The 20818-nt window shown below is 43.2% G+C and overlaps 1 protein-coding gene across 1 annotated transcript in view; it reads left to right on the forward strand.

Annotated features, from left to right (window-relative positions):
- Positions 1–19711, forward strand: part of LOC119182984 (sphingomyelin phosphodiesterase-like) — a 35554-nt gene extending 15843 nt beyond the window's left edge. Inside the window, exons 5-10 of the mRNA XM_075883714.1 lie at positions 567–647; positions 2247–2334; positions 7989–8071; positions 10252–10444; positions 15803–15993; positions 18948–19711. Coding sequence (XP_075739829.1) covers positions 567–647; positions 2247–2334; positions 7989–8071; positions 10252–10444; positions 15803–15993; positions 18948–19056 — 745 coding nt within the window. The 3' untranslated portion in view covers positions 19057–19711. The remainder of the gene's footprint in view (positions 1–566; positions 648–2246; positions 2335–7988; positions 8072–10251; positions 10445–15802; positions 15994–18947) is intronic.
- Positions 19712–20818: the final 1107 nt, after the last annotated feature.

Raw genomic sequence — 20818 nt, forward strand, 5'->3', positions numbered from 1 at the left:
TGGGTGGCTTCGGTCATTCGAAAGCAATTGTTTTCTTGCGGCTATCCTGCTTTAAAGACGCGCTCCATGGAAGTTGTCTCAAATTACTTGAAGATTACAGTGCTCGTTAGCCAACCTGACGGTCACGCATTTAGTTCCGGCCAGTGCACTCTCGTTTCGATGGGGGCTAAACGTGAGAGGCCTTTGTTCTGTGCGTTGTCAATGCACGTTAGATGATATTAAGTGGCTAGAGTTCTTGGAGCCCTTCAGCACGACCTGCTTCATAACTAGATAGTCATTTTGAGACGCGACACCGAAGATATAATAATAATAATAATAATAATAATAATAATAATAATAATAATAATAATAATAATAATAATAATAATAATAATAATAATAATAATAATAATAATAATAATAATAATAATAATAATAATAATAATCTTACTATTATTATTATTATTATTATTAATGTTGATAAATGTTTGATGGGTTGTATCTATGTGTCTATGAAAGCAGCGTATAAAAAAAAGCTTGGAAATGAATAATACCAACGCGAATGCTAAATTTTGTCTGCATTTTAGGGCTGGTTACTATTCAGCGAGACCGTACCCAGGACTCAAGATCCTCTCTGTGAATACGAATTACTGCAGCACCTTGAACTGGTAAGCTGTGTTGATTCCACCACCCTGGACGCTCCATGTTTCGAAGCAAACAACTAGTCCCTTGTTTTGGCTAATGTTGTTCAATGAGACTATACAAGATAACTTGTTTAACCTCTGAGTTATTGAGATGCGGCGTGACGAAAACAAAAACGGGTGAGATGTATGTATGGGGTTCCCAGGTCAGAGCAAGCATTATAACAATTTTGATACGTTATCAAAGTTTACCTACCTTGTATTTGCAGTTACAGTATTTGATATGGCGAATATTGGATATTTGGTGTGTCGTTTTACGATTAGCTAGTATATTATTAGTTGAAGTCAAGAAAGAAGGCACGGGTAAAGTGTGTGATATGGGCAGGCGTACTAGTCGATATGCTTGGCATTGGTTTGTGAAATATATGAATGAAGGGACGATAGCTTGACGCATTATTTGAACACTGTGAAGGTGATATGGCTATTGCTTTAAAGATAGTGAATGGGCTTCAAATATATAGGTAGGAGCACAGCATTGCTTTACTTTTACCAGCAGGCTCATAACGAACTAGTACACTCGGTATGTGATGACAAATGTATTTTGACAGAATTGTAACGAAGTCGTGCTTCTGCCAGCGTTTTATTCTGATAATTGTTTTTATAACTTTGTTTTTTGATGTGTGTCTTTCCATGTTTGCCATCTGTATTTTGATCCCGCGAACTCAAGTGGCGTTTTGTTGCTATTTTTTCAAGTTAAGGCAGCTGCGTCGTGCCACTTCGACATGCTTTTATACATTGTTATGGGCACTCACTGTATACATGCGTGTTTCGAAGTAGATGGTATAAGTGGACGTCGTGCACAAGTGCTATGAGACTTCAGTAAACAAAATTATTTTATATACACCATTTTGTCGTTACCGCTTGGTAATATCCTATATGTACTTAACAACTTTCATTACAATCTTTGTATTTAAGGAGTGACAGAACTTCTTCACGTATAATTTGTATCTTCACTAGTAGCTCTTGCGTTTCTATTGTTTATCATAGCGTTTAAATCTTTCACGGCAGAAGTATAGCTCTAGTAATTATGCCGATTAATGTGTCAATAAGTCAACGTGGTACCTTTGTGAGCGCTCGGGCTGACCCGCATCGCCACGCACTAGCAGACATTATTTTAAAATCCAGAATTTATGGGGCTTTACCTATCGAAACCTCGTGGATTATGTGAGGTGCAATATCTTTCTCATAAGAGGGAACTTCGCATTCATTTTCACCATTCGTGGTTTTTTTTAGCATGAGCCCTTAGTTCGTGGGTGTTCTTTTATTTTGTCTTCGATTAATACGCACCAGATGTGACCGGGAATCAAGCCAGCCTTTCGATCTAAGCAGCGCAACTCTTGAGTTACTAAGCTACCAAGGCGGGCACTTGCTGCCATTTCCTGGATGTAGTGCATCATGTCTGTAATGCGCACGACGTGCTAGACTGTATACGCGCTCGTATTTTCATCTCGCCGTGCAACGTGGTGCGGAATGGATTTGTTCAGCATCGCGTAAGAGAACTTATCCAGATCCACGCTACGCATTGTTTCCGCATTTCCGTGCATTCATCATTTTCTGAAAACGCAGGTGGCTCCTGATAAATGCCACGGATCCGGCGCAGCAGCTCGCATGGCTCGTGGACGAACTACAAGAATCGGAAGACAAAGGCGAAAAGGTGAATACGAATGTGACGTCTTCGGAATATCGCACTGTCAGCCTTAATGTCATTTGTTTCGTACAAACTACAACGAAGAAGGCTTGTGAAATAATTGTTTACTTCGTTTTTCGCCTCGAAGTTTTCAGCTAGACATGATACCCCGCTCAGTGATGGATATACGAATATTCGAACAGTTCTCCTTTCCCAAGTCTATAGCGAAAAGGAAAGAGATCAATACGAGCCAGGTGGAGGCCTTTCGATCGGTGGTCTTGACAACTAGCAGTTGCTCGTCTCGGGCTCTCTGCTTGAGGCGGCGCAGAAACCATGCTCTTCTCCGTCCAAAGTTCGCTAGTTCAGCTTCTGTATCTTATTAATATGTATATGTTCTAAATATTAGAAGTGTATATAGACGTAGAAAATAAGCAAACACCCTTCCGAACGTTTTCCATGGCTGTTGGGTGTATAAAGGTGCGCATTCGTCGTCATGTACACATTCCTAATATGGAAGCTTGCTTTGTAAATCCGCCTTTCTTTGCTCGAGCGTGGCTGCTGGGACTGCGTTACCAGACAGGTAAATGCACTGATTTCTGAATGATCCCTTGATAAGAACTTCAGGTCCTCTACTCTTTGGCACATCAACAGTACTCGCTACTCATCCCACCACCACCTAACGCATGCTCCTTGCACGTTGAAGGCTGCTATACTTCGCGACCTAACGTTATTCAGCGTGATGGTGCCAGAATTTCGAAACGCTGCGGGAAGTTACAGAATGATGATCCTTGGGAACGTGGCCAATTAGCGATGCGAGATTGTCTCAGCCCACACTGCACTTCGCCCGCTGTAGAAGAATGTAGAAGAGTGTAGTCGGTGTGGGCAGGCACAGGCAAGAATCTCGCTGCTGGTGCATCGAGCCAAAACCGCTATGGCATAGAGCTCACCAATAAATCCTCGTGTACTAATTGAACGCGTTAAGTCAGCCAAAATGCGATCCTTGCCACGAATGGACTAAATAAATGGAAGAGGTAAAAGGTTGACGTTTTTGTTAGATAGAGCTTAAACAATCTAGCATGCGGTGAAGCTAATGAGGTCAAGTGGGAAATTATTTGTTGTTCTTAACTGTAGCATATTTATTAGGATATACACAGAAAGAGATTCACGTGGACTAGTGATAACTTGGCAGTGGTAGGAACCAAAACTGCAGCCCACAAATGTGTTTTATGAGGTGTTTCATGGCGTATGAGAGCAATTCCGTGGCACTGGCTTATTATGCAATTGAATTCAATGCAGGATGCCTTACACGAGAACATGTCAACAACTGTTTAAGTTGTTTGACGCCTTGCTCACTTGAGGAATTTAGGGCAGGCCATGAAGAGTTGTAAAACTTTCATTTGATCATATTCAGGTGTTATTCCAAATAAGTGGGCTTAGTCAGCGCAAGCCAGGTCGGAACAGTGTACTGTGACGGCTGCTAATGGCGAACAATGACATAACAAGTAAGCCACAGTTTCGCCAAAAGGGTGAAGCAATGAATGTGATAGCAACATACTCGAATGTTTTACGAACCAAGGCTAGTATTTTACGAGCAACAGTAAGTGCAGTAAGCATGCGCTAGCTATGTAACCAAGTTTCCGGCGGCACTGGTACAGTAGATGACTCCAACAAGGAAACACACAGTAAAGAGAATTACAGGCCACGTATGTGGTTTTTTGAGTGCCACACGTTTCAGATGCTTCCGCTGCGTATCAGGCTTGAATAGCTTACGACAAATAGATTGCAGAACCTACCAAACGTGAACAGCCGCTGGATACCTAACTGCCTCTCAAGAAGCTTTTCCGGTGGTTAAGTATACTCGTGCGCATGCAGTCAAGTGCAGTTCGTGACTGTAGCAGGGTTGACTGCACAAAATCACTTTCAACGAAAAGGTGAAGCAATGAATGTGATAGCGATAGATCAGTGTTATACGAAGTGAGGCTGGAAGTCGATTCATTTAGATCCAAACTCGCGTAACTCTACAAAGCGCTGGTTTACGACAACATAACCGCTCCAGGTACACTTTTGGCATCGTTTATTTCGTGCTGAGAGCGCAGCCTGTAGAAGCTCCCGCCTGCTGTGGAGGCACAAGCCATGAGTTGATCATTGCCGTGTTATCGCGGCAAGCATGAGCGCACCTCCCCCCCCCCCCCCCCATTGTTTGCTCATGAGCTAAGCGTACGCGCAGACGACCGCAGCTGAAAAGGGAAGAATTTCGCTCCACAGAAAGAAAAGGCTAGCTCATCTTTTGATTGATATGTGGGGTTTAACGTCCCAAAACCACTATATGATTATGAGAAACGCCGTAGTGGAGGGCTCCGGAAATTTAGACCACCTGGGGTTCTTTAACGTGCACCCAAATCTGAGCACACGGGCCTACAACATTTCTGCCTCCATCGGAAATGCAGCCACCGCCGCCGGGATTCGAACCCGCGCCCTGCGGGTCAGCAGCCGAGTACCTTAGCCACTAGACCACCGCGGCGGGGCAAGCTCATCTTTTCCTATATATATATATATATATATATATATATATATATATATATATATATATATATATACAAACATATAAGTGAATGACGGTGACTCCAGCGGTGGCGACGACAGCGGAAAAAACCAGCCGAGACTGTTCGTATAGTTGCTATCGCAATAAAAGGAAAGCGTTGAATGAACAGCATGAAATTGACATTTTCAGCGAACGCTTTTGTTCCCGAGAAAAGTGTTGCTAAAAAGGGGGAGAAGGACTTGCTGAGAGTTTGTTTCGAGGCAACAGGAATTATTGCTGATACTGGCCTGAAAACATTGACACACTTCGTGCATCAGGTTCTTTACCTTCGTGTAGGTTGTTTTCCCATTCACGTGTCTAATAAAAATCGTATATGACACATTTGAAAGAAAGCTGCACAGTAAGAATTTTGTTTCTAAAAAGTACACAACGTCCTGTGACTTCAGTTTGTGACAGCCTATATTACGCAATAGCGTTAAAAAGCTCGTCTCGTAGAAAGTCCGGCGTCGGTGTCGTTGGCTGTGAACGAAAACTCATCTTACGCATGACCAAATGTTGAGAACAATGGAACTAAAATAAATAATAAAAAATTTTGGATTAGAGAGGGCATCCAACCAGGGTCATTTGGGTTCAAGTGGGGATCAAACCCACATCGTTTGTGTGGCAAGCGAATGTCATACCACACGTCCACGCGTCTGCTTGTGAGCACAGGGAAAAGAACTTCCTCTGCTTGAAAATGCAGCGCAAGTATTTTTCATGCTTTACAAACATACGTGTCCTGTATACATGCTTGAGAACGCAACATGAAATATATCAGTAATAATGCGTGGTACGAGCGCCCATGCCAGCGGGCGTTAGAGCACGTGACTATCCTAATGGCTTCGTTGTTTACAGCCGGTCAACCACTTTAAAATACACACATGCTACGTCGCCTATTCTCTTGAGGCCACGTAGTGGGTGCATAGCAAGTTCGAAAAGGTTTCATGCACCAAGTGTATGAAGTACGCACTAGGAACAGAATGTCACTATCACGTTCGACTCCTAAATGCAAAGCTTTAGGGTATTCTAATTTTTTGCACCATTGCTGTGTGTCACAAAAAAGCAAGCAAGCAAGCAACCAAATGACCAAACAAATTATGTTGAAGCTGAAACGTTATTTTTTCAAAAGCAAAAGCTAATATAAATATAGAGCTTCATATCCACAGTGAGAGAAAAAAAGTGAATAATACGATAATTTTCAATAGGTGTAAGTTCAATGTTCTGTCAATTTATTAGTCAGAGCGCTTACTGTCTTGAACGAGTAGTCTAAAACAGCGAGCGTCCAGTGGAGGTGAAACGCTCAAGAGAGTGCACAAAAATAAAAGGGATGAGTATGAGAAAAATCTTAGTTTGTGCTACGCTCCATTAAAGGACTGTTCGAGAAGATGGCGTTTATAAATATGGCTTTCGTTTGTCCTAGAAGGCTATGAGTATTCCGGTTACCTTCACGTTTATGTGGCTGTTTATAGGCGTGCTATTGAAAAATTGCTCATATGTGGCATTCAGGAAAGTTTTCTACTTGGTTATGGCATCAGTATTACAAGTGCAATATGTCAAGTGCATTGAGAAAGCAGAGGGTCAGTGTGGCACTGTGTTGTGGATGGCAACAGTATTGCTGAAGCCTAAATTTTAATGTTTTTACTCACCGAATCTGCGCGGTTCTTCGAACGTACGTCATGCAGATACAAAGCAGTGCAGTCTGCAGAAATACTGATGCCATGCATTTAAGGACAGGTAGCATCAGAAGAGTGGTAAGTTGAGCGAGTTGTTAATGATCTCGAATGTAACTGCGCAAAAAACGAACGTAAACACGAAAAAAGATAAAAGAACAGACAAGCGAAGACATCAACTGAAGTTTTGTTGCAAGAACGAGGCTTTATAATTGACAGAATAAAAAGCAAGAGGAGGCAAAGGGGGAGGAGAAAAAAAAGGCATGAGGAACCACATCACCGAAAACCTCGACCACATCAAGCACAGCACTCCCGTAATGCAAAACCAATGTAGCTCAAGTCTTTATCATGTATGGCCACTTGCAATAACGCTTCAGTTAATAGCATGCGCTTGTCTTTCATTTTCTCTCCTTTAGTGTTCCCGTCTGTTTTGCGCGCAGTTACAATATGGATCAGTTCGTAACCACGAAACAAACGAAATAGGTTCTTCAACAATAATTCGCATTGCCGTACGCAAGGATCTACGTTAAGGGGAACAGAATGTTACCGAAGCACTCCCCCATCTCGTTCCCTTTGGTCGACTCCGAAAGCAAATTAGCCGCTCAGTGGATGAAAAAATGAAAATGAAACAGAGACGCGTTTTTACCTATGAATATTTGCTCTCAACGTTGCCAAGACTGTTTAAACCTCAAATCTGTTTGCCCAAAGTGAGTGAGCATGATGATTCAGCACTGCAATTTTCACATACTATGGTATGTACGCTGCGATTCGAGGACACTAAGATTATTAATAATATCTAGGGTTATAACGTCTAAATATCACTATGCGAATATGAGAGACGCCGTGTAGAGGGCGCCGGATATGTTAACCATCTGGGGTTCTCTAATGTGTACCTCAATCTACGTACACGTGCCTAAAACATTTCCGCCTCCATCGGATATGCAGCCACCGTGGTCGGGTTTCGATCACGTGACCTTCGGGTCAGCATTCGAGTGCCATAGCCAACTGTAGACTATCGTGGTGGGGTTCATTCGAGTATACTGACTGATAAAAAAAGGACCCTATATTGCAAGCAGCACTCAGATACCACTGAAGCAAAATACATCTAAGCTTGAGCTCCTGTTTAAATTACCGGTAACCAGGAACGCCATATACTCCCACGGCAACACACCTGTATGCTGGAGTGAAGTCTGTAACACAAGGAAAGTTAGTTGACCGCCGAAAGAAGACAAAATATTCTTGTTTACTGTCATGATTGCGCTTGAAATTTTTTGTCGTTTCTTTGTCCCGTTTTGCCAGAGCGTTGCAAGTACCACTGGCACTGAGGACTCGCGCTTCAATAATGCTCCATTTTTCCCAAAGATGAGCATTCAGCGTCCATTGTTTTTGTGACGACGTAACATCCTGATACCTCTTACGGCATCGCGCAGGTTCACATCATCGCGCACATTCCTCCTGGTGGGTCTGACTGCCTGCACGTATGGAGTGAGAACTACCATCGCATCCTGGAAAGGTAAATCAGCTACGTGGCAAGCATTTTAGTGCTACATCAGAGAAATACTAAAAAGTGACAAACATAGCGTTTTCCAAGGGAAAATTTTGCAACTCTTAGTGCGTGAATCTTGTTCACAAAGTTTTGCGCAGAGAAACTCAGATCAGCAAAACTTGGTTCAGAGTCGTAATAGACTAATGTTGCCTCACAGTGCGTTTGTTGGCGAAAGTCATTGAATAGTCAATAAATAAATCCGGCTGATGTGTAAGTCCGAAACCATGATATTACGTACGTATTATGCCGCAGCGTTGGCGAAACGTTAATGTACCCCTTTCTAATGAGGTAAGGTATATGTTTGGTGCCCATGGGCGACCGCCTACCCATCTTTAATTTTTAATATTTAGAGCAGTACTCCGACCAGGCGCTTGGTAGGTTTTAGGTACTCTGGACTAAAGGTGGGCCCGCAAAGATGCGTGAGGGTGGTTTGACGCATCTTATCCAAAAAAAGCCTGAGTGGAGTGGTTTAGCATCCACCGGTCCTTTGCATGGTAGAAAATTGTTTCCGCCTAGAGCCCACCCATGAAATAAAAGCAAGAGCACTCGATTGATTGATTTGTGGGGTTTAACATCTCAAAGCCACTATATGATTATGAGAGACGCCGTAGTGGAGGGCTCCGGAAATTTCGACCCCCTGGGCTTCTTTACCATGCACCCAAATCTGAGCACCCGGGCCTACAACATTTCCGCCTCCATCGGAAATGCAACCGCCACAGCCGGGATTCGATTCCGCGACCTGCGGGTCAGCAGCCGAGTACCTTAGCCACTAGAGCAGTGCTCTTGCTTGCCCCACCGCGGCGGGGCAAGCAAGAGCGCTCCCGATGAAGTGCTCATCAGTTGTAAAAACATTGCTGTGAATTCGCAATATCAGATTGCGAGACCTAGAGTATTATTCACCCGCTTTTCTTTTGCAATCGCGTCTTACGAGATACCCATTCAGTCATGCACCGGCATTTTCAACAGAATCATGTGCAGGTAGGTAGGCGCAAATAAGCAGAGAGCTTCATTTCTATGACTAGTATGCACACTGTGACTATCGACTCCTGAATAATTCTGGAGGTGTGATTCCGAAACTATAATCACGAGTTCAAGCATGAAACACTTATAAAGGGGCCGTGGAGTCCAAGTGCACACAGAGCTTACCCCATAGTTCTTAGCGGCCACTTGCGAGTATATTAACCGCAATGTTTCCAATCGCGCTTGTCCATGTTTTGTGGGCGCTGAGCCTTGCACATTTTGCTTCTACCTAAGTGGGCGTGATTCTGGCTTTTCGCCACGCAGGCGTGGCCCGGAGCACTATCACGTCAGTGGCGTGATGAGGAAGCTTTATATGACGGAAAGAAGTCAAGGTTCAAGGGCCCATTTTCTTTGTTACACACAATAATAAAAGCTATGAGACAATAATGCAAAGGAAAGATTTTCTTCGGTATCATTGTCTGTCAATTTTCAAGCTTTATATGGTCACTCGAACGAAATCGCAGTGTTCGGGCCTAAGTATCTGTTAACAATGTCGTATTTATATTTTGACCATGGAAGAGCGGCATTAATTTTCTCAATGAATAGCTAGCTGCTCACGGAAAGAAAAATTCCCGAACAATGAATGATATAGGCCGTAGTTTTACCAATAACCCTATATTGTTATCAAAAAGCTGGCTAATACTCTGTAAGGGACGGGGAGGGGGGCAGATCGTGAAAGAACCCAAGTGCTCTTACAGCGAACATGAAAGCTCTGACCCAAAGGAATCCAATGAACAGCACGGCAGCAGGTGTTCCTTTATGTCCACGTGCAATAGTTTTGCATCGCAAGGTTATTTTTTAAATTAGGAATCTTCACCAATTAGCTCAAACCGAAATTTTGCTAATGTACTTCATCGACATTTCTGTTCTCGCAGGACTTCACAGTATTCACATACATGTGTTTGAAGGACGTTGGTCAACATGAAGTGCGGGAATTAACCTGCGGCTAATACGTATCGTGGTGGCCGCCCGTGATCCATCGTCTTTCTTAAAAACGGAAACAAGCACCCTATCAAAACGCCGCTTATCTGTACCTTTTGAAGTACTTCAAATGCTTAGCTTAACGGAGAACACCATTTAATAAACAATACACAGAATACTCGATTTTTTTACGTTCTTTTTCGCAGGTATGAATCTACCGTCTGCGGCCAGTTTTTCGGACACACGCACAATGATGAGCTTGAGGTGGCCTACGACTCCACGGACACCAAGCGAGCGCTCGGGGTGGCTTATCTCGGACCAAGCCTGACAACGTACACCTCTGGACACCCAGCGTTCCGAGTTTTCACTATGGACGGCGGTTACCCCGGAGCTTCCTGGGTAGGTGTATTGAATGATTTACCATTGAGCTTTTTTTCTAGCTTGTGGTGATCGGTTTGCGAAAAGCTTACCCGGCGAGGTGATCGGCAAGGGACGTGGCATACTCCACGACCAAGGCTCACAAAGACGCCGCGCTCGGGTTCGACTCTAGCTCCGACACGGTGCAGTGAAGGCACTCGATGCAGGTAGTCAAAAAACACGGGTTCATTAACCCGATATGCAGCACAGGGCGACAACGACGGGATCAGGGGCTGGGTACGAGCTAGTTAGTACAGCGACATTTTGGGAGCGGTAAGCGCGCGAACGCGGGAACAAGAAGATGGAACACACAGCACTCCCTGTGTCGTCTTCTTGTTCCCGTGTTCATACGCTTAACGGTTTTATAACTATCACAGGATAGCGAGCCACTGGGGAAACTCTGCAATACCGATTGAGTACACTCGCGTGAGGTGTACTCGATCGATTCCGAGCTCTCACACGGAGGGGAACAACCGAAACGTGCGAGAGAGAAGTCGCTTGCTGTGGCAGAACATGACTTGTTGCAGGCGTGCGAACATCTGCGGTGATGAGCCAGTGCCACACGGCAGCAAGCTCACGGGAGAAGGCGGCCATTGAAGACTGGTTGAACGCCGTGTCATGTGCTAACATTACTGTGCCTAGAATACCGCACTAACCCGACGTGTGGCCAGCGTTGTCCGGACATGTTAGGACAGGTGTTTCCATGCAGGGAAGACCAACGCATAGCTTGCAGCCTGCGAAAAATTGGCCCCGTATCTGCATTTAATCTGCAAATGTCCTCGAAAGACGATTGTCTTGCGTGTAGAGAGAGTGAAAAAAAAACATTTATTGGATGCTCTGTGCAAGAAAATCGGTGAATAGTATTCTGGAGGCGCTGTGTTAGAGTGCCTCGAGTGCGCAGTGGAGGCGAATGACCGCATCAAGTCACGTCACACGTGAGACATGAGCGCCATCTGGCAGTTTAATTCAAAAACAAAGGGCGTGGCTCTGAGACGGGTGTGTGCGCCCACCTCAGAAGTGATAAGGTGTAGAACGTAAGGCGATGGGTAGGTGCCACCACCGTCTCGTTTTAGCAAAGCGTTGGAAACACTTGCCTTTCCGTGCAAGCGTTGGATGGTGAGCGCAGCGTGATAAGCACTACAGTTCTTGAAATTACTTAAGTATGCCTTTTCTAATAAAAAGTTCACATGCAGAGTATATACGTGTTGTTATGATGCCCCAAGCACGCGCAATGGTGGCTTTTCAATCGACTTTTCCACAAGTATGAACGCCGAATCTCGAGCAACACAAATGGGCACTGCAAATGGGGTCGGCCGTTTCAAATACCCGATGCTGTTGAGAGTGAATAAACAGACAAATGTACACAGACAGACAGACAGACAGACAGACAGACAGACAGACAGACAGACAGACAGACAGACAGACAGACAGACAGACAGACAGGCAGACAGACAGGCAGACAGACAGGCAGGCAGACAGACAGACAGACAGACAGACAGACAGACAGACAGACAGACAGACAGACAGACAGACAGACAGACAGACAGACAGACAGACAGACAGACAGACAGACAGACAGACAGACCGACCGACCGACCGACCGACCGACCGAAATTTTCACGTCGAAGGTCCCCAAGAAAGACTATCGTCAAGAAAAAACGTGGAGGCGTAGCCGTGGTATTCATGTCATGAATTTACAACGGTTCCCAACGCTTCAGCCACGTGGGGCCTGCACACGCGCATGTCGGGAAACGAGGTGCAAAAGGAGAGGGAGCGCTTGACTTCCACGAGCTCACACCTGTACAAAAATTTATACGGATTTCTCTGACGTTGTCTCGCGGTCATTTTTCTGTCTGGTGAGTGCAACTGAAACTAACGCCTCACCAGAGTGGCCACCCTACAATGTAACCTTTATAATGCAGGTCACATGCAACTTTGACGTAAATGCGGTCACGCTTGTATTCCCACGAAGCGCTTATACAACTTCGAAAACGTTTACGTTAAAATAACAAGGCATGTCTCTGTATAAACACCCTAGTTCATGAACGGTACGCATAAAATTTGTAACGTACGTGATCAAGTCACGTGAAGTGAATTTAATAGCATAGTCAACCTACATGGTTAGAAAAATACAGCATTATTACTGCGGCATACGTCCACTTTGAAAAAAAGTCTTAACCTGCACTTTGGTGTATTGCTTAATGCGACAGAGTAATGCGAATTAAGACAGCCAGTAACCTCGATCTCATAAGGTAGCTCTAAGATTGTCACCATTTTTTTCTCGTGCCATGTAAGCATATGGCGGCACACGGTAAAACATGCTGTCATGACGCTGATTCATTTGGGAGTCTCAAGGCCTTACTTGGGACCAAGCTTCACCTTAACGTACGATGCGTAGGAAGCAAACAAGATTTTGTTAATCTTTTTTTAAGACAACTGAGATAATGAATTGGACGTCTTAGCATTCACTGAAATGTGGTTTTGTAATGAATTCTCAGTTAGCGTTCGAGGATACAACTGCACAACAGTGTCAAGACCTAACAAAAGAGGAGGTGGCATTAATGTGTACTCTAAAATCCACTTTGTTTATGAGGTTATTCCAGAATACTCCTTCACAGATGTTTACTACAAATGTGTGCTTGTGAAATGCCCAAATACGATGCTGGTTTTTTGGTTGATACTCGAAGCGGTGCTGTAGTGCCACTTATCGAATTTCTTTAGCGTATGTTAGAGCACTGTTCATACATTGGTTTACGTACATTATTTAGTAGATTCTTCAACATTCAGTTCCTCTCTGTGGAGCCATATACGCGAAAGTTATGTGATGTTTTGTTCTTTCTTTTGGTTGTCGAAGTATCATGCATATACCCTCAAGAATAAAAAGCCAATCCAAAACTTTTCTTCCAATACTAATCATTATTATTTTTAATTACCCATTTTTTAGTTATGGCTTGAAACCCAAAATATGAGCACTGAGATGTAGAGCAATTCCAGAAACCACCGACAAAAGTGTTTCCTGTATCATACGTCTAGCGCTGTTATTTTTACGCGTTGTAAAGAAAGTATATAGCAGCACTATAGCAGTGCGCTCGTGGTCCATCACACGGCTTCATTTTACGTTTAGCGGGCTTTCTTTACAATGTGGAAAAAATAACAGCGCGAGACGTATCCTACAAGAAACAATTTAGTTGGTGGTTTCTGAAAGTGCTCTTCACCTCAGTGTTCATATTTCGGGTTTCCAGCCCATAATTGGGAAAATGAGGTAAATAAGAATTATTATTATTTAGTATGGGAGGAATAAAAAGTAGCTTGAGCACCTATAGGCTATTTCGAGTAGTTTGCGTTTGGTTCAGTTTGCCTCCTAAGTGCCTTTAAATTTTAAATTCTTGGCTCGAGTTATGTGGGACACCCTGTATAATGGAGAATATAGAATAAAAGTTACCCTCGATAGGGCTCTTTCTTGACTTTAAAATAGGATTTCATTCCGTTAAACATGAATTTTTACTGCCTAAACTATCCAGATACGGTGTCAGAGGTTGTGAACAGACACTGTAAAAAAGAAATCCGTGTGTAATACACCAACGTTGTCAGTGCGAAATGTGAATTCGATAAAATTACATACGGAGTGCCACAAGGGACAATGCTTGGTCCACTCTTGCATAAGCGACATAGTAGACATACCCCTACCACCGGACAATATTTTGTACGCCAACGATGCGAATGTATTCTTCTCTGGGTGAGATATCGACGACCCTAAATGTATAGCGAATCTGTGGTTACAACCTATCTACATAGCTTAATGTAAACAGCTTAGCTCTGTATGCTAAAAAAAAACAAATTTATTCTTTACAAAACATGCACTAACAAAAATATTATTAACTTTCAGGCACAGCCTATTGATCGCGTCACGTCTCTCGGATTCCTCGGTATTTTCTTTCCCGAATATTTAGACTTGTATGTGTATGTAAATTATAAAAAAAACATCTCACGAGCAGTTGGCATACTCTGCACGTTACGCCACTTATTAACAGCCTGGTTAAGAAGACAGATTTATTACGCAGTGACGGATTCACGCCTTGGCTACTGCTTTCTGATGTGGGGAACAACGAAAACTAACCTCAGCTAAATATACAAACTAAAGAAAGCGAGCGCTGCGATTATTTTAACTCTTGCCCTTTAGTTCGCACACGGTCCCCTTTTTGAAAAAAAAAGCATGAAATGCTAGCCGTTAATATTACTCAATATAAAAATTATCAATGATCATATTTCTTGAAGTTAAATCTATCCAAACGAGCGGGATCGCAGCCATAATTTACGACACATGAGCTTCAAGAAAGATACACTTCGTATTAAATACGGTACTTGAGAGCTGACTTACGAAATTCTCCACTTCCTTAATGAGCACCCGAATATGAAAACGTTAATTTAATAAAGCTCCTTCATTTATATCTTCACACCTCCTTCGAATGATCTTCCTATCTTGTGTAACTTGCATATGCGGCACATGTCTGCATTTTTATTTATTTTTTATTTTGGTAGCCATTTTTGCGCATAAGTGGTTTCTCATCATTCTTTGTGAGCTAATTACAGATATGTACATATTTTTGTGTCTAATGGCTTGATGCATGAAAGAACTTATAATGTTTGAACTCTATCATCTACATTCGTTTTTGCTTTGCCATGTATAACCGCTTATTTATGAGTGTACACAGGGGATTGACACTTTGTCAGGCTTTCTTTGCCTTTACGCCAATCTCCTAGGCAACTATGTATACTGATTGTCTTAAATAAAGTACGATATTTTATTAGCTGCGGTGTTGGCAGGTTAAGTAAGTACTTCCGTAAATATAGGAGGAAAAAAATTGGGACGCGGGCAAAAACGCTGACTTGCACTTGGGGCAGGCGATGATCATGACGAGGTGCTTGAGAATAAATTGGAAATGAACGCTGTTTTCTATTTTTTGTTTTTTTTTCTCTTCTGAAATATTTCCTAACGCTTAGACTGACGCATCTGTCCCTACTACCGCAATAAACGTGCATATCGCCAGCTACAATGTTTTAAATGACGAAGTATAGGAATGGTGTTTCCGTTAATGTGCCTCTACAGCACGATTATAAACGAGTGCGCCCATGTTTGTTTCTTATTTTGGATTATACAGCTCATCATTAGAGAGTTATTTTGCGATGGTATTCACTTAGCTCGTAGCGATAGTGTGATGTGCGATAAGTCGTTGGGCGAGGCTTTTACGGAAGCACGTTGACTAGGTTTTTTTTTGTGTGGGTGTTCAACGAGTCCAGTTTCTTCTAATAATTTTACTGAACACACCGTTTTCCCTGCAGTCACTCCTGGACCACGACACGTACCTGCTGAACTTGACTACGGCCAATGCGCATCCTGATTTGCCACCAAAGTGGGAGCTTGAGTACAGCGCGCGTGATGCGTACAACATGACCAGTCTTCAACCGCAACAATGGGACGCTGTGCTCAGGAAGATGGAACACGACGACAAACTTTTCGACAAGTTTTACAGGTACGCTGACGGTAAACTTGCTAAGAATTCCGGAGTTTTACATTCAAAAAACCGTTATGAGTTTAGAAAGCATCAGGCAGTAGTAGGGTGTAACACCTAGAAAACCAACCTGCCTGAATCGCCGTTCACGTGTGCAACGCTGCTTGTTCTCCTGCAATGCCACAATGCATGCGACCCTCCCGTAACTATAGAGTCGCATTAAGTTTGGTGTGGCCGAAGGTTAACTGTAGAGTCGTGAAGCGTCTCTTGATCTCGAATGCTTTGGCTCTGGCGTTACCTATTGTGCCAGCCCCTAGTAATGCCCCGTCAATATAGAAGAGGTGAGCTCGGGAAAACGAAAAAAAAAAGTGGACCCAATACTTGACGTGTCAGCCATGACTACGATGTCCTCCATCGCATATTCTCTTTTCGTTTTTGGCACAGTGGCCAGCGCCTGGCAGCATTCATTTTTGAACGCACCTAACTCTCGCAGCGACCTTGGATAAGCTGGTAATGTTTTGTGACGTTACTATGCAGTAACGTGCCGATGCACTTTCCATGGCACCTGGTCGCAACACGCGGTAGAAGGAAGTGTAGCGGTACAGGCACCTCCATTCCATTCTCGTTCCATTCCGGGAAATCAGAATTTGCCGCAAGTGAATTCTTTTCAATTCGTCGGAATAAAAAAATAATTTAGCCCATTCACCCTCCCGCAATGGCCGGGTACTTCAATACCATTCCTGTCGTTCCTCAATGTGGCAAAGACATCTTCATAGTTCTATTGAGTTAAAATGAGTGCTCCATGAAGCTGATCAGATGCATTAAGAGCTGCAAGGTTACCCAAAACGCACTACCAAGATCAAGGGATAGTAGCTTTGTTATAGATATCTCACGCTGTACAACCACCTTGTTAATTCCCATGGGACAGTTTTGTCGCTAAATTTAGTATTTGCATGATCACTATGTTTGAATAAATTTTGATGTTTTGATACTTCTTAGGGATAAACGTATTAATGACGACATTGCCTGTTTTCATGCTGACAAAAGTAGTGTTCAAGAAAACTAACCAGTGTTGCCACGCGTTCAGAGTGGTCGGTAGTACGGAGAAGACTAAGATTCGTTTAATAGGGAACATAACTCTATAAATTGGCTAGAATTAGTTGGAACAGTGCACCGTTCGGGTACCCTGGGCCTTCGCATCAAATACGGTGCACTGGCCTGCAGTGCTTGTAAGTATTGACGATTGTCAAGCGCGCCAAGAAAGCATGGCTGGAGTGAGCAGAACTTTCTTTGTTCGTCTGTGCGCAGGTCTGCAATGACAACTTTGTAGCAAAATTTATTTATGTATTTCAGGTACTATAAACTGCTCGAGAGATAAAAATCAGACTGTGCATAGAATATTCGCTACTTCCTTGGGGGGGGGGGGATAATTGGGAACAAACGCGCAGGGGTTCGTTTCTCCGTTCAGTATCTGCTGGGATAAGGCATTTTTTGTACCGTAACTTATGCGTCGGTTTCTCTTTTACAAATTGACAAACTTGTACCCACTTTTACACCCCGCCTGCCTTTGGCTCTGTCATTCTAAAGGTGTACCTAGAGAATGCGTCGTGGCCTTCAAATTAAATATGTATATATATATATATATATATATATATATATATATATATATATATATATGTATAAGATGCACTCAGCCTACTCGTCTAATTTGAGAGGGATGTTACAGTATATGGTGTAACGAATGAAATATGCTTCTCCCCAGTGTCCTATTTGATTGGCGATGTCAAGTTGGGTTTATGCTGAGTCGTAGCAAACAAGGGGGAAAAAATGCAAAGAAACAGGAAAATGGTAATAATGGAGTGACCCCAACCCGGAGCTATAAGGGTGCGACGACCTCTCAGCTCGAGACTCAGAAACGCCTCGTCCAGCGAGATACTGCACGCAGCAACAGTCACTACCAGCTTCCGGAAATTAGAAGGGACCACACACCTTTATTTTATTATGATCACCTCGAACAAATATTTTATAGAAGAACAATAGACCCGGCATTTAGTCACTAGTTCTCTGGCAATCAGAACGTCATAAAATGTGCTTAGCTCTTCTCGTGATTTTTATGTGCAGCAATCAAGGCCGGCGAAAGTTGCAAAAAGAAACCTTCTTTTGGTTTTATTCACCGAAATTTTGGAACGAAGTGTTATGTGGTAGATGAGCGCTTCGCCAATTATTTCTCAGAACCTGAAGTATGAATGGACATCTGCTTCAATGCTTGCTTCATAAATACAGAACAAAAAGAGATATAAAACAATTGCTGTGTACGTAACTATATATGTGTGCGGCGTTTCAAGAACATGAACTACTAGAAAGAGGTGCTTCGGAGCAGCGCAGTCTATATAAGGACAGAATTGTTCTAAGTGCGTAGCTTACAGATGTACCATGCATGTGATCAGCCAAGCTGTTTTAAAAACGTTACTTTCTTGTTGAATTCGAGGTTCAGACTTAATAATGTTTCAAGTTTGGAAAACAGTGCGTAGACGAAAACTTGCTTTATTTAAAAAAAAAGACGCAATACCATTCTCGGTCTATTCCGTGCAAAAGGCGCTTATTTCATTCCTCTGACCATTGTTACCATCCCGTTTCGGGGTTGTGAAAGTGTTAAACGATTGCTTAGTCACTCTAATCCCGGAGTTGCAACTCCGCAACATTGGTAGGAGGCGTGGTCTACGCCATCGTTTTCCCCAGGACACTCTCTAAGCATTAAGAGTGACGTTTCAGGCATAAAATTAGAGAAGATGTTTGCTTGCACAAAGTCACAATTCTCATCTGATGAATAGTTGCATAGTTGTCGTGGAAAACAACATCGTGGTGGCTAGTTAGCTTAACAGAAGCTCTCGAGCTAGAGATATGATCTGGCAGTTCAAGCAGTGTTGGAGCAACCGCCGTCACAAAGTAACAGTGATATGTTACTGCGTTTACAGATTCTACCACAAGGGGGCACCAAAGAAGAAGCGCTGCAAACGTTCGTGCCGGAAGAAGCTTTTGTGCGAGCAAAGGACTGCCATATCGTCTGATCTCAAGCATTGCTAAGGAATCTTGCAATAATGTGCAACATATCACAGTGTTTCCTAAAATTACCTATAGGGGACTCTGGTGCTGCGATCGTTCAGCGACCATGGGAATGATGGGTAGTACACAAATTTGCCTAGTATTCGTACCTGCGGGTGGCGAATCGTACTTGCGGCTTCGTTTATGGCTGGTTACAGTTTAGTTTTGAAGGAAAGAACGAACCCTTTTGAACTTTGTGACGTGATTCTAAATGGTAAGCCTAAAAAAATAAGGTGTTGAAGCGCGACCGCTGACCATTTGCTGATTTGATTTTTATTTCATGAGAAAACACTTCCAAGCCACATGAACACACACGAAGCCAGAAGAAGGCCAGATGTACGATGATCAGACAAATAAGTGTACTACCCATCCTTCCCACGCTCGCTGAAGCACCATGTGTTGCAGCTGCCATAGACACTGGCACCAGAGTTCCCTCTAGTGTATATTAGGAAACTGTGCGCAGCAGATGACAGGTGGCGAAAATTCGCTTTACAATAGCGCGCAATTTTCAAAAAAGACCGACGAAAAGCCTATCAGGACACGGAATAACATTACACGTGTATCTTACAGCCAAAGGCCACAATGCTCAATCATATTATATTATTCATTCGCACTTTGAATCATATGTCATTAAACATCAAATTACAAAAAAATACTTTTGTTCGTTTGTGTTAGTATGCAGTGCATGTATTGATTTTTGTGTTCGAAAAACTTCGTGTCTGTTCTGCGTGTTTGTTCTAATTTGCTGTCAAATATATTTCATATCAATATGGCAAAAGTAAAACACCAATCTCACAAATGCGCAGTGTGACAGCGCATGTCAGCTACCCCGTCCCCGAGATCCGAGAAGGCCATTTCCTTCGATGTTTGGGAAACTGAAGTCATACTCGCGCCATTGCTGCCCTCCAGTTGCATTTGCCTCTCCAATTACTCGTGTTCGCTGATTACCCCCATAAATAAATAAATAAATAACACAGCCGTGCAATGTTCATACAACGATTTGCAGCCACATTCGTGGCAACGAATGGCCGAATTTTCATCGCTGCCCTTCTTCAACCTGTTCACAAGCTCACGCAGACCGTGGTATAAGGACCGACCTGTTTGCCCAGTGTAATGCCATCCACACGATAGTGGTAACTTGTATACGACCTTCTTGGTGCAGTCAACATGCTTGCTTCGGTGTTTTAGCACGGATTCTTCTTTTTTAGGCCTAAATGATTGGTCTGGTGGTGATGCAAAGTTTAAACAGTTTTTCAGGGGCAGACATAATTAAGGCAGACACGTACGCCGGCCCTCGCGCGCGCGAGAGCTGGCTTTTATTATGCGCTGGTTAACCATCGACAACGTACAAGCGCTACTTACTTGCTTATTGCATTGTTGTAATATTTTGGTGCGTATACTGCTGTATTTGTCATGTCGCAATGACGAGCATGATGTGGACGTTGTTCATAAAATATTCCAAAACGATGACTGCTATGTACGATGCAGTTGGTTAGTATAGCCAGCGACGTAAATAAGATATCAGCGGTGTACCATCAGTTTTACTAACGTGCTAAGAGCCATCGCTCACATGACTAAAATTACAACGATGAGCACCCTTTTTCCGAAGGCACCAATCTACCTCGTCTGGTAAGTTATCAGTATCTCGCTACTTTAGCAAAAGTCTTTCTGCATCTAACTCTGCAAATCAAGTCGCTCTACATTTACAGAAGCGATTGGTATGTTTTCAAATAATAAACTGTTG

This window comes from Rhipicephalus microplus, unplaced genomic scaffold (assembly GCF_043290135.1).
Source record: "Rhipicephalus microplus isolate Deutch F79 unplaced genomic scaffold, USDA_Rmic scaffold_20, whole genome shotgun sequence".
Classification (NCBI taxonomy): domain Eukaryota; kingdom Metazoa; phylum Arthropoda; class Arachnida; order Ixodida; family Ixodidae; genus Rhipicephalus; species Rhipicephalus microplus.